The sequence below is a fragment of the Bubalus kerabau genome, chromosome 18 (assembly GCF_029407905.1).
Source record: "Bubalus kerabau isolate K-KA32 ecotype Philippines breed swamp buffalo chromosome 18, PCC_UOA_SB_1v2, whole genome shotgun sequence".
NCBI lineage: Eukaryota > Metazoa > Chordata > Mammalia > Artiodactyla > Bovidae > Bubalus > Bubalus kerabau.
The window spans coordinates 41,731,179-41,744,215 of NC_073641.1; the positions used below are offsets into that span (position 1 = coordinate 41,731,179).

Consider the following 13,037-nt stretch of genomic DNA (forward strand, 5'->3'; position numbering starts at 1 on the left):
CAACATATTCAAATGGACAGGCCTAGGGAATATATATATATATATATATATATATATATATATATGCATATACACATATATATAACACTTTCACACAATCATATCTTTATTTCTGCACACATCTATACAGACATCAACAACTATGGGTTCCAACCATGGATTCAGTTACAAAACAGCATCCCTGGGTTCATTCTGCTCTTCTCTTTCTTCTTACAGTTACTTCTCTTCACTGGCAGTGAGAAACTTGACTTTCATTATCCTTGTTCTGTTAACATATTTGATCAATCCCCCTGCATCTAAATACTCTCCAGTCACTGCCTCAGTTGCCATCATCATTCCACTACCCTGCCAGTATTTCAACACTCTGCTGGGGCATCAGCTCTTAGGTGGGTGCCCTTCTCCCTCTTCCATGGTTCTGATACATGTCCTGGGCAGCTATCCTACAGGGATACTCTCTTTACACTGCTGAGGTTCTGATATCTTTTACCAGGCAACGCCATATCCCCCCTCACCTCACCTGGATTCCCTCTGACCTATGACCCATGTAGATCTCCTTCCATCAACCACAATAAACCCTTGTTATGTTTCATTTTGATTAGGCTTAAGATGATTCCAAACTAACTTTAGATTCAATTTGCTGCAGCATTCTGATTCAAGTGCTACACAATTTTTTTCTGAGATGTGCTCTTTTCTTTCAGCCAATAATATGTTTAATTAATCAGGGATCCATAGCCTTTTCAGCCATGGCTTTAAAAGGGGCATTGACATGACATTGTTTCTTTAGTCAAATGGAACAATTACAATGTCTGAAGAATGGTTCAATGGCATTCATTTAATACAGAGCCAAGTAGGTTCCAGGAGCTTCAGGCTGAGCGAGGAAGACAGGCTCTCTTGGTGATGGGAATGGGCAGTGCTGATTATTGATAAAATTATACACTGACTACAAGTAGGTGGAAAAATAGAAGTGAACTGATAATCCCGAGGGTTTCAAATACCATCTCCATCTACTTTGAAGGAATGCAGAGAGGTTTAAAAGAAAATAGTACATGTGACAGCAATATTAAAATGTATGATTTTTGAAGACATTGTTTTTTGACTTCCAAGCAGAGTTAAGGTCTAACTATGCTTGAAAAGTTCAGAGGAAGACTTTTCTCCCTTTCATCCTCTAACTTGGCTTACTAAAGGAATCTTGTAAACTATAGAGCATGATAGCATGATTGTCATTATGAAGTGGTGGTGATGGTGGTATTAAGGTAGGGTTAACAGATGTTAATTCTCTTTTTGTAGTATTAATTTGTGATTCTTGGGGCCAAGTCAGAGTTGGTCTTCTTGGTCTATGTCAGTTTCTTTTGTCTTTCCAGTGTTAATAAGAACTGTGAAAAATGCCTTGAGCTAATGTTCCTTGAATTTCAGCCATCCCTTGTTCTTCTAGAGGTTTTAAAGGAAAGTATGAACTTCGTTATGCCTTTTTAAGGGAAGTATGAACTTTGCTGTTTGCCTATGTAACAGAGGGAACTCTTTGTGAGGCATTTTATCTTTTGACTCAATTTGTATTTTTACATGGAAAACACTTTACTTACAAACTGAACCACTACTTGGCACACATTGGTGATGTCTGTACATCAGTATCAGTCCCTCCACACCTTGTGGATGAAGATACTGCAAGTAGGTAAGATACATCTATATTTGGTTCTACTTAGCATCTTGGCTAAGTCTTCATTTTTTCTTACCTTCACTGCTTCACCCTGATTTTCTACTTCATAGTGATGTGATCCTAGGCAAGTTATGTAACCTTTCAGTGTGTGTTTTCTCATCCACAAATCAAGGCTAATAATAGTACCTGTCTAACTAATGTGGTTTTGTGAAGATTAAATAAAATAATACAGATACAGGACAATGCCCAGTAAATAGCTTGTGATAAATATTGTGTTTGCTGTCCCGACCTCTTAAATAACGCTGGCATTCTGTATGTGTTTATAGTTTTTCTTCAGTGGGAGCATATTTGCATCAGTCATGGGAGGTTTAGGAGACAATGCGCTGCTTCACAGCTGTACTCTCTTTCGAGGACACATCAGGAAAGACTGTGAGCTCTTTTGCTGCTACACCCTTGGTCACCAAAAGGATCTGTTTCCTTTTCCCATTGACAAGAGGAGGGTTAATTCTTCCCTCTGCTCCCAGGTAACAACAGCTGGCTTTGGAGGAATCTCGTAAATTCTGGAGAGAGTAAGAGGAACTCGGTCTTAGAACAGCAGCAGGATGCATATCTGTGCTGAGCCATGTTGAAAACTTGCTGAAGTTGGAGAGATGAACTGGCCGTTGCACCACTAGGGACAATTATGTGAGTCTCTTCAACAGCACTTGGGGAAAAAGAAGGAAAAAAGAAAAATAGGAAAGACACTGAAAAATAATAAATGTAGGTATATGTATAACTAAAACACTCTGCTGTATACCTGAAACTGACACAGCATTGTAAGTGAACTCCAGAAGTGAAATCCAGTAAGTGATTACTCCAGAAAAAAAATTCTTTTAATGGCAAAGAGTATAAAAGAACTCTGACTGCTGTACACGTATCTAGAAAAAGTTATCTCAACCTCGGCACTATTGGCATATTCTTTGTTGTGGAGAGAAGTCTATGCTTTGCAGAAGGTTTAGCAGCATCTCTGGTCTTAAATGCCAGTAGGAAACTCTTTTTCCTCACCCTTCAGGTGAGACTCTGCTTGCTATTACAAGAAGAAGAAACAGAAAGAGGAAGAAGAGGAGGAGGAGGAGAAGGACAAGGGGAAGAGGACAAAAGGGAAAGAAAGAGTTCTAGCCCAAAATGGTTCTTCAACACCCTTGCAATTGCCTTTCTGTTGGGTCTTCATGACATTTCACTAGACATGCATGTCTTATCTGAATCTCCTTTGGACTAAAGTTATGCTCTTCTTAACTAATATTTATATGAAAGGAACAGAGGCTCAGAGCAGTTCTATGACTGATCTATGACAGCACAACTTAACATGTAATGTTGTATGGCAAGGAGGATAAAAGTTGCAGATGGAATTAAAGTTGCTAATCATCTGATTCTCTTGAGAGTCACTTGGGCTGTAAGGAGATCAAACCAGTCAATCCTAAAGGAAATCAATCCTGAATGTTCATTAGAAGGACTGATGCGAAGTTCTTCCATTTGGCTACCTGGTGCAAAGAGCCGACTCACTGGAAAAGATGATGGGCAAAATAAGAAGGCAGAGGCAGAGGATGAGATAGTTAGATAGCATCACAACTCAATGGACATGAATTTGAGCAAACTTCGGGAGATGGTGGACAGAAGAGCCTGATGTACAGTCCACAGTGTCACAAAGAGTCACACATGACTAAGTGACTGAACAATAGCAACAATCAGCTGACTTTTCATAAAAAGATGAACCTGGATGATCTGGGTGGCTTTAGAATGCAATCACAAAAGTCCTTAGACATGGAAAAGGGAGGAAAAAGAGGTAGTGTCAGGATGATGTGACTTAAGAGATCCAACTGGCCCTTACTGTCTTTGAAAATGGGAGAAGATGGCCATGAGCCAAGAAATTTGGGCAGCCTCTCAATTCAGTTCAGTAGCTCATTCGTGTCTGACTCTTTGAGACCCCATGAATTGCAGCATGCCAGGCCTCCCTGTCCATCACCAACTCCCGGAGTTCACTCAAACTCACGTCCATCAAGTCGGTGATGCCATCCAGACATCTCATCCTCTGCCGTCCCCTTCTCCTCCTGCCCCCAATCCCTCCCAGCATCAGGGTCTTTTCCAATGAGTCAACTCTTCACATGAGGTGCCCAAAGTACTGGAGTTTCAGCTTTAGCATCATTCTTTCAAAGAACACCCAGGACTGATCTTCCTTTAGAATGGACTGGTTGGATCTCCTTGCAGTCCAAGGAGTCTTCTCCAACACCACAAGTCAAGAGTCTTCTCCAACACCACAGTTCAAAAGCATCAATTCTTCGGCACTAAGCTTTCTTCACAGTCCAACTCTCACATCCATACATGACTACTGGAAAAACCATAGCCTTGACTAGATGGACCTTTGTTGGCAAAGTAATGTCTCTGCTTTTGAATATGCTATCTAGGTTGGTCATAACTTTCCCTGCAAGGAGTAAGCGTCTTTTAATTTCATGGCTTCAATCACCATCTGCAGTGATTTTGGAGCCCAAAAAAATAAAGTCTGACGCTATTTCCACTGTTTCCCCATCTATTTCCCATGAAGTGATGGGACCAGATGCCATGATCTTCGTTTTCTGAATGTTGAGCTTTAAGCCAACTTTTTCACTTTCCTCTTTCACTTTCATCAAGAGGCTTTTCAGTTCCTCTTCACTTTCTGCCATAAGGGTGGTGTCATCTGGATATCTGAGGTTATTGATATTTCTCCTGGCAACCTTGACTCCAGCTTGTGCTTCTTCCAGCCCAGGTTTCTCATGATGTACTCTCTAGAACCCAGAAAAGGCAAGGAAACAGCCTTCAGTGAGGAATGTGGCTGTGTTAACCTTGATTTAGCCCAGCAAGACCCATCTCAGACTTCTGACCTCCAGACCTGTAAGACACTAAATTTGTGTTGTTTAATGTTGCCAAACTTATGGGCATTTGTAATGGCAATAACAAGAAATGTGGTATGTATGTATCCAGTCTAAAGTCCTTCAAACTACCCACCCCGGGTCTGTGAGCACCACCTTTTGCTTGGCTCACTGCTTGGCCCTGGGCTAGATGAGTTGGTACCCACTCCACTCACTGAACACATATGGGTGCAGGAAGCCACGGAGAACCAGTATGGAGCCAAATTCCTCCTGAATGGAATAAAGAGGACTGTTTCAGCCCTGAGGTGCAAAATCTTGAGTGGATTATCCCAGGAAATTTTCAGGATGCCTGGCAAGCACCCTAGTTTGCAGCAGGCTCATTGATGTAAAGCTTGAGCCTCTGGATGGCTTCGCCTTCTATGTGCAGGTAAACTGGAGAAACACTTGGACACCTTCTGGGGCTGACTGACTTCCTCTACTCTTCCGGTTTCCTTTTGGGTGAGTAGAGGTGGGCTTAGGAAGATTAGAAAAGCCCCAAAGAGGCCTGCAGACTCCAAGCTGTTCCTGGTCCTTTGGTCCCATCACCTCATGGCACAGAGTCTTGTCCAGGGTTGCACTAGCGTATGAACACACCATTTCCCTTTGTGTAACCGGGCAAAGGGAAAAACTGCTTGTTATTTTTTTTGAAAGGTAAGCCCTAGCCGGCCCTGGAAGAGAATCTTGGAGACAGAGGGCCGGCGGAGGAGGCTTGGTAGGGGTAGGAAAAGTTCAGGAACGGGGAGGAGAAAGGGCGGAGAGGGGGCAGCACTGAGCTGTGGAGGGTCAGGGAGTGGGGTCCCCTCTACCCCATCTCTGCCTTCAATGTTTTCCTCGTGTATGGACTGGCCTGGGGGCCTCTCACTCGCGGTCACGCCCAGGGTGACTCTCCCTGAGCTCCCCTATTTGGCCGGCTCGGTCGGGCTCTGGGCGGGGCTGCGGAGCGCGGGGGTGGGAGTCCCGGAGGAAGATGCGCGGGGCTGACTTGAAGGAGGCCGGGCGCCCAAGGCAGAGGGGTGGGGATCGGGGGTGGGGATCGGGGGTGGGCTGCGGCCTCCCGCTCGGACCCATTCCACAGCCCGCGGAAAGCAGACGCTGTCAGCTGAATCACTCCCCTTTCAGGAGGAGGGAGGGGACGGAAAGGTAACAAGCCCGTTTCTGCTTAAAAAAAGCAAAGGGAGCTCGTGGGCAGCCTTGCAGCCTCCCTCTCCCCACTCCTGGACCATGCACCCCTGCATCTTCCTGCTTGGCCACGGGCGAGGACTTGATTTCTTGAGCTGAGAGCTACAACTTGTTGACTTTTCTTCTCCCCAACGACTGAATCATGCCATGTGCCCAGAGGAGCTGGCTTGCAAAGCTCTCCGTGGTGGCTCAGCTCCTGAACCTGGGGGCCCTTTGCTATGGGCGACAACCTCAGCCGGGCCCGGTGCGTTTCCCAGACAAGAGGCAAGGTTAGTGTCTTTTCTTTATTTCCTTTGAAAACCGCAGGCTAAAACGCGTGCAAAGTTGGTTGCTCTTTTTTTCCCTTCCCCCACTCAGCTGAACTCCGCAAAGCCGTTTGGCTGAGTTGCAAAGAAATCTGGGCTGGGAGCTGGGTAACCCTGGGCATCTCGGAATTCAGTGCTTAACGTGTCGAGTCCTTACTTCTTACGGAAACCGAAGGTCGGGACTCTTATACACGAAGGATGCTGCTGCGAAGACTCTAGAGTTAGCTGGTAACCCCTTACCGCCTTTTTCTCCTCTGAACACTGAACTGTTTCAATCCTTGTTTTTCAGACTCTGAACACAGAAAATGACTTTAAAAAAAAAAAAATTAAAGTTCCAACCGGCCGCTGGCAGTCATTGCCATGTTTCTAGTTAGTTTGAAACTTCTGGTGAGGGGAGGGGAAATGCGATTCCGCCCCCCCCCCCCCCCCCGCCCCCTGCTGAGTGAGCTTGGCTGTGTTTTCCTTTCCTGGAAAGATTTAGGGCTGTGTTGTAAAAATAACAGCCCTTTTAGAGAAAATGTCCTACCGTAGGGGCTCACCTTTCCCTGTTCTGTCTTGCTGATCGCCTCTGGCTGCTTCTCTTCCAGAATTTCATGAATCTCTATAATGCGAGAGAAAGCACTGGAGTTGTGATGGAAATTGGTGATTATACTTGTTGTTGTTGTTATTATTATTATTACATATTTTTAAAATCTAACATCCTGAGCAGGATGGTGTTGTCGTCTCTGCCTTTTCATTGGATTTGCGAAGGCCAGACACACATTCCCATTTGGTGGGCAGTTCATTGGGCTTCTGAGAGCCAACACTCATGGCAGCAGCCATGGCCGGTGTGGTTGGATGTGGGAGCACTCTGGTGTGTCAGCCTCTTGACTGCTGACAACAGCCTCCTGGGTGCAGGCACCTTTGTTACCACCTCTGCTTTACACACAAGGAAGCTGAAACCTGGGGAGTTTATGGGCTTAGCTATGGTGAAGTGAGGCTGTAAACCCAGGTAGCCTGACTCCAGCGGCTGGCTTCTTACAGTCAAGCAGCATTGTCCTAGAGCAATAATAGGGACAACATAAACACACACACACACACACACACATCCACAGAGCATGGGGGTTAGTGTCCATTAAGTCCTGTGTCTGCTGACTGTGCTCAAGTCTTCTATAGCTTCCTGGCCCCCTTTAATCCCCAAGACCACTTGGGTGGTAAACATCACCAGCCTGACCTTGTTGAGGATTTCTGCCTACTTTGCAAAGTTCAGCTACAGCTGGAGAGCTCATATGCTGACTTCCAGAGCCATCAGAAGCGGGACCCTTTGCTTTCTTTGGAAGCCGGAGCTGCAGACACTGGGGTGAGATGTCAGTCAGCCAGCACTCGCTTGTGTAAATGGTCCAGGTCCAGATCGATCTCCCACCCCCAAGTTTAAAATAGCAGCGTTTGTTGTTCTTTGAAAAACAGCCCTTTTATGAAAAGTCTTTTGCTGGCAGCACAAACAAAGCTTGCAAGCACTTCCCAGGGCATTTGGAGATGGTTTGGTTCAAAACCACACATTCTCCTGGGCTGGTTTTCAGCTCTGCTTGCTCCACATCTTCTTTGTAAGTGAATTCAGCTTAGTGTGGAGCAGACTCCATTGGGACTTGCTTTCTCCTCTCTGGAATGCAAGAGATAAGTCACCTTTAGGGTTGTGTGCTGAGAGGGGTTGATACCAAAAAAGAGCTGTACAGTACTCTGAGCTTATTGGTGATGCATGGATATTAAAAATAATTTCCAAAAATTTTTTCGATTTTAGTTAAAGACCTAAATGTCAGATTTGAAGCCATTCAACTTCTAGAAGAGAACATGGGCAGAACACTCTTTGACATAAACCATAGAAATATTTTTTCAGATATGTCTCCTAAGGCAAAAGAAACAAAAGCAAAAGCAAACAAATGAGACCTGATTAAACTTAAAAGCTTTTGCACAGCAAAGGAAGGCATCAACAAAATGAAAGACAATCGACTGAATGAGAGAAAATATTTGCAAATGCTATAACTGATAGGGTTAAAATCCAAATATATACACATATAAATATTACTCTCTATATAAAAAAAGCAAACAACCAAAAAATGGGCAGAAGACTTGAATATATGTTTTTTCTAAGAAAGGTATATAGATGGCCAACAGGCACATAAAAAGATGCTCAACATCACAGATCATCAGAGAAATGCACACCAAAACTGCAATGAGACGTCACCTCACACCTTTCAGGATAGCTATCGTCATAAAGTCAGCAAGTCATAAATGTTGGTGAGAATGTGGAGAAAAGGGAATCCTTGTATACTGTTCAGTTCAGTCGCTCAGTCGTGTCTGACTCTTTGCGACCCCATGAATCACAGCATACCAGGCCCCCCGTCCATCACCAACTCCCGGAGTTCACTCAGACTCACGTCCATCGAGTCAGTGATGCCATCCAGCCATCTCATCCTCTGTTGTCCCCTTCTCCTCCTGTCCCCAATCCCTCCCAGCATCAGATTCTTTTCCAATGAGTCAACTCTTCGCATGAGGTGGCCAAAGTACTGGAGTTTCAGCTTTAGCATCATTCCTTCCAAAGAACACCCAGGCCTGATCTCTGTTAGTAGTAACATAAATTGGTACAGCCACTGTGGAAAATGGTATGGAGATTTCTCAAAACAATAAAAATAGAACTACCTTATGATCTAGGAATTCCACTCCTGGGAAAATACTGGAAGAAAATGAAAACACTAGTTCAAAAAGATACATGTATCCCAATGTTCATAGCAACACTATTTATAACAGGGGAGATATGGAAGAAACCTAAGGGTCCATCAGTAGGTGAATGGATAAACATGTGGTACATAGATACAATGGAATACTACTCAGCCATAAAAAGAATGAAATTTTGCCATTTGCAACAATGTGGATGGACCTAGAGGACATTTTGCTTAGTGAAATAAATCAGACATAGACAAACATCATATGATATCACTTATATGTGGAATCTAAAAAATAAAATGATTGAATATAACAAAACAGAAGCAGACTCACAAATATAGAGTATGAATTAGTGGTTACCAATGGGGAGAGAGAAGAGGGTAGGGCAAGATAAGGGTAGGATTAAGAGATACAAACTACTATATATCAAATAAGTAAACTTCAAGGGTATATTGTACAGCACAGGGGAATATAACCATTATTTTGTAATAGCTTAAAATAAAATAAAACCAGGAAAAAATTCAGATTTTTAAAAGTCTTTCAGCCAAAATATTTGTTCTCAGTCAACTCACTGGTGGATTTACAAGTAATCCCCATTTGGTGCAAAGGAGACATCGTTGAGCAGATTTCCATTTAGAACTTAGAGAGAGAGAAAGAGAGAGATAAGTGAGAGAATAAGAATGAAGGTAAATTAGATAGAAAAGGAAATTCTTTTTTAAAAAATTTATTTAATTGAAGTATAGTTGATTTGCATGTTGTGTTAGTTTCTGCTGTGTAGCTAAGTGATTCAGTTCCACATTCTTTTCCATTATGGTTTATCACAGGATATTGAATACAGCTCACTGTCCTATACAGTAAGACCTTGTTGTTTATTCATTCTATATATAATAATTTACATCTGCTAATCCCAAACTCCTAATCCATCCACCCCCTATTCCTCTTTGGGGTCTGTTCTCTATGTCTGTGAGTCTGTTTCTGCTTCATCGATAGATTGATTTGTGTCATATTTTAGATTCCACATATGTGCGTGAGTGCTCAGTTGCTCAGTTGTGTCTAACTCTTTGTGACCCCATAGACTGTAGACTGCCAGGCTACTCTATATATGGCAGTATATACAGGCAAGAATACCGGAGTGAGCTGCCCTTTCCTCCTCTAGGGCGTCTTCCTGACCCAGGGATCAAACCCTTATCTCCCACATTGGCGGGTGGATTCTTTACTACTGAGCCACATGGGAAGCCCAGATTCCACCTATAAGTGCTTCCAGATGATATTTGTTTTCTGACTTACTTCACTTAGTATGATACGCTCCAGGTCCATTCCTGTTGCTACAAATGGTATTGCTGCTGCTGCTGCTAAGTTGAGTCAGTTGTGTCTGACTCTGTGCGACTCCATAGATGGCAGCCCACCAGGCTCCCCCGTCCCTGGGATTCTCCAGGCAAGAACACTGGAGTGGGTTGCCATTTCCTTCTCCAATGCATGAAAGTGAAAAGTGAAAGTGAAGTCGCTCAGTTGTGTCCAACTCTTTGGGACCCCATGGACTGCAGCCCACCAGGCTCCTCCATCCATGGGATTTTCCAGACAAGAGTACTGGAGTGGGATGCCATCGCCTTCTCCACAAATGATATTAGTTCATTCTTTTTTATAGCTGAGTAATATTCCATTGTATATATGTGGGCTTCCCCATGGCTCAGTGGTAAAGAATCTGTCTGTGATGCAGGAGACCCAGGAGAGTCGGGTTCTATCCCTGGGTCAGGAAGACACCCTGGAGGAGGAAATGGCAACCCACTCCAGTATTCTTGGCTGGAAAATCCCATGGACAGAGGAGCCTGGAGGGCTACAGTCCATGGGGTCACAAAGAGTCGGTTGCGACCAAGCAATGAAGCACACATGCGTGCAATATTCCATTGTATCTGTGTACTGCGTTTTCTTTATCCATTCATCTGTCGATGGACATGTAGGTTGTCTCCATGTCTTGTGAGTAATGCTACTACGAACATAGGGTGCATGTATCCTTTCAGACTTTTGTCTGGATATATCCCCAGGAGTGGCATTGCTGGATCATATGGCAACTCTATTTTTAGTTTTTTGAGGAACCTCCAGACTGTTTTCCGTAGTGGCTGCACCAATTTACATTCGTAGCAGCAGTGTAGGAAGGTTCCTTTTTCCTCCACATCCTCTCCAGCATTTGTTATTTGTATATTTTATTTTATTTTATTTATTTATTTTTTTTAATTTTATTTTATTTTTAAGCTTTACATAACTGTATTAGTTTTGCCATAATGATGACCATTCCAACCCACGTGAGGTGATACCTCAGTGTAAATTTGATTTGCACTGAAAAGGAAATCTTTAAAGCTTTCTAGAAATAAGAAGACTAGGGCTTTGCCTTACTGCCTGCTGCTTCACAATTACTCAATCTCTAAACAGTTCCATTTCCACTCTGACAACATTTTTCAATTGCACCCAAGTTCGGAACTTTTAAACTTGGAAATTACTTCAGACATCACGACTGTCATCCTTTTTATTTCTGCAGATGAGGAATGGGAGGTCTGGTTGGTCAGTCAGTCAACATGCATTTATTGAGCACCTGCTAACTGCCACTCCAGCAGCAGGTTGAGGGGCATCACACAGGGTCCCGCAGTGGGAGGCAGACTCAGAACCTTGATGACTATTAACATTCCTTCTAGTTCTCAGGGGCAGGGCAGGAGAGTCAACATTTTATTGTTTTTAAAATAATTTTGTTTATTTATTTATTTTTGGCTGCACTGGGACTCTTTTACTGCCTGGGCTTTCTCTACTTGCTGCGAGCGGGGACTACTCTTTGTTGACGTGTATGGGCTTCTCCTTGCGGTGGCTTCTCCTGTTGAGAAGCACAAGCTCTAGGGCACAGCAGCTTCAGCAGTTGTGGCTCGCAGGCTCCAGAGCACAGGATCAGTGGTTGTGGCATATGGGCTTAGTGGGAGCTTCCTGTGTCCCCTGCCTTAGCAGGCAGTTTCCTGTCTACTGTACCACAAGGGAAGTAGAAAGGACCATGGAGATGAATCCAATACTTTCTAGGACTACAAACAGGTAGATTGGACAATCTCTGCCTAATATTCTTGCCTCAGTGCTCAGTGGTGATATACACGAGTGTGTGATGACCTCTACAAGGCTCCCAACCTAGTATCAGAACCATTCAGTTCAGTTCAGTCGCTCAGTCACGTCTGACTCTTTGCGGCCCCATGAACCGCAGCACGCCAGGCCTTCCTGTCCATCACCAACTCCCGGAGTTTAACCAAACCCATGTCCATTGAGTTGGTGATTCCATCCAATCATCTCATCCTCTGTCGTCCTCTTCTCCTCCTGCCTTCAATCTTTCCCAGAATCAGGGTCTTTTCCAGTGAGTCAACTCTTCGCATCAGGTGGCCAAAGTATCGGAGTTTCAGCTTCAACATCAGAACTATAGGAAATATTAATCTTGCACACAACATACTGCCTCTCTTCTGCAGCTGGCAATCTCCCCTCAGGTTCATATGCCTTGTACTGTTTACAGGTCACGGGTCCTTCCATGATCTCTTTTGCTGCTGGCAACTCTATGAAGCCCATCTCCTGCATGGGCTTGTGCAGAACCGAGGGAGAGCTACAGTGTGTTTCAAGACCAATGTCATGATCATATGCTTATGCCATTTGCAAAAGATAACTTCTGTAAAGAGGAAATGATTTCAGATCTTAACGTAAGAAGAGTCTTCACAGTTTTGATATGGGATTTGTCTCCATTCTTATCAGCATTTACTGTCTGCGGGTTAGTTAATGTAGGGCTGGTGAGCAAACTCAATTTCTTCTGGTGTATTTTACAACTTTGAGTCAAAGTTTTGAATCAGTACGATTCTCCACAACCTTTCCATGTATGTAGTTTTCCATAATAAAAATACAATTGAAAGGTTACAGCAACACATGGAAGAGAATTATGAAAATAAACTTCCTACTATTACAGGAAGTAATACCATTGCCCTTTGTAGGAAGGAGTCTTAGAAATTCAATTGTTCTCTCATATAGAAATAAATATAAAGAATAAGTATAGATTTAACTTAAATTTTACAAAATCTGGCAGGTCAATAATTTCTCACCTCTCTCCTTTCTGAGAGAGAGGTCGGTTGGCAGTTTGTATTTTCAAAAGTGCTTATAACAACAGGCTTTCCCCAAAGTTTCTCGTGAAGTATCATCTAAACTTGTGGCCTAGGGTTTCAAATCTAATCTTAAACAAGGCAAATCAAAGTATTTGTGGCTTGTGTTTTACAC

At 43.5% G+C, this 13,037-nt stretch overlaps 1 protein-coding gene across 3 annotated transcripts in view; it reads left to right on the forward strand.

Annotated features, from left to right (window-relative positions):
* Nucleotides 1-5,637: 5,637 nt before the first annotated feature.
* Nucleotides 5,638-13,037, forward strand: part of ADAMTS12 (ADAM metallopeptidase with thrombospondin type 1 motif 12) — a 384,678-nt gene continuing 377,278 nt past the window's right edge. The window contains exon 1 of one of the 3 annotated variants that reach the window (XM_055554960.1): nucleotides 5,638-6,023. In XM_055554960.1, the coding sequence (XP_055410935.1) occupies nucleotides 5,897-6,023 (127 nt within the window). In that variant the 5' untranslated portion in view covers nucleotides 5,638-5,896. The remainder of the gene's footprint in view (nucleotides 6,024-13,037) is intronic. The other 2 variants (XM_055554967.1, XR_008704937.1) reach the window with 2 other exon arrangements.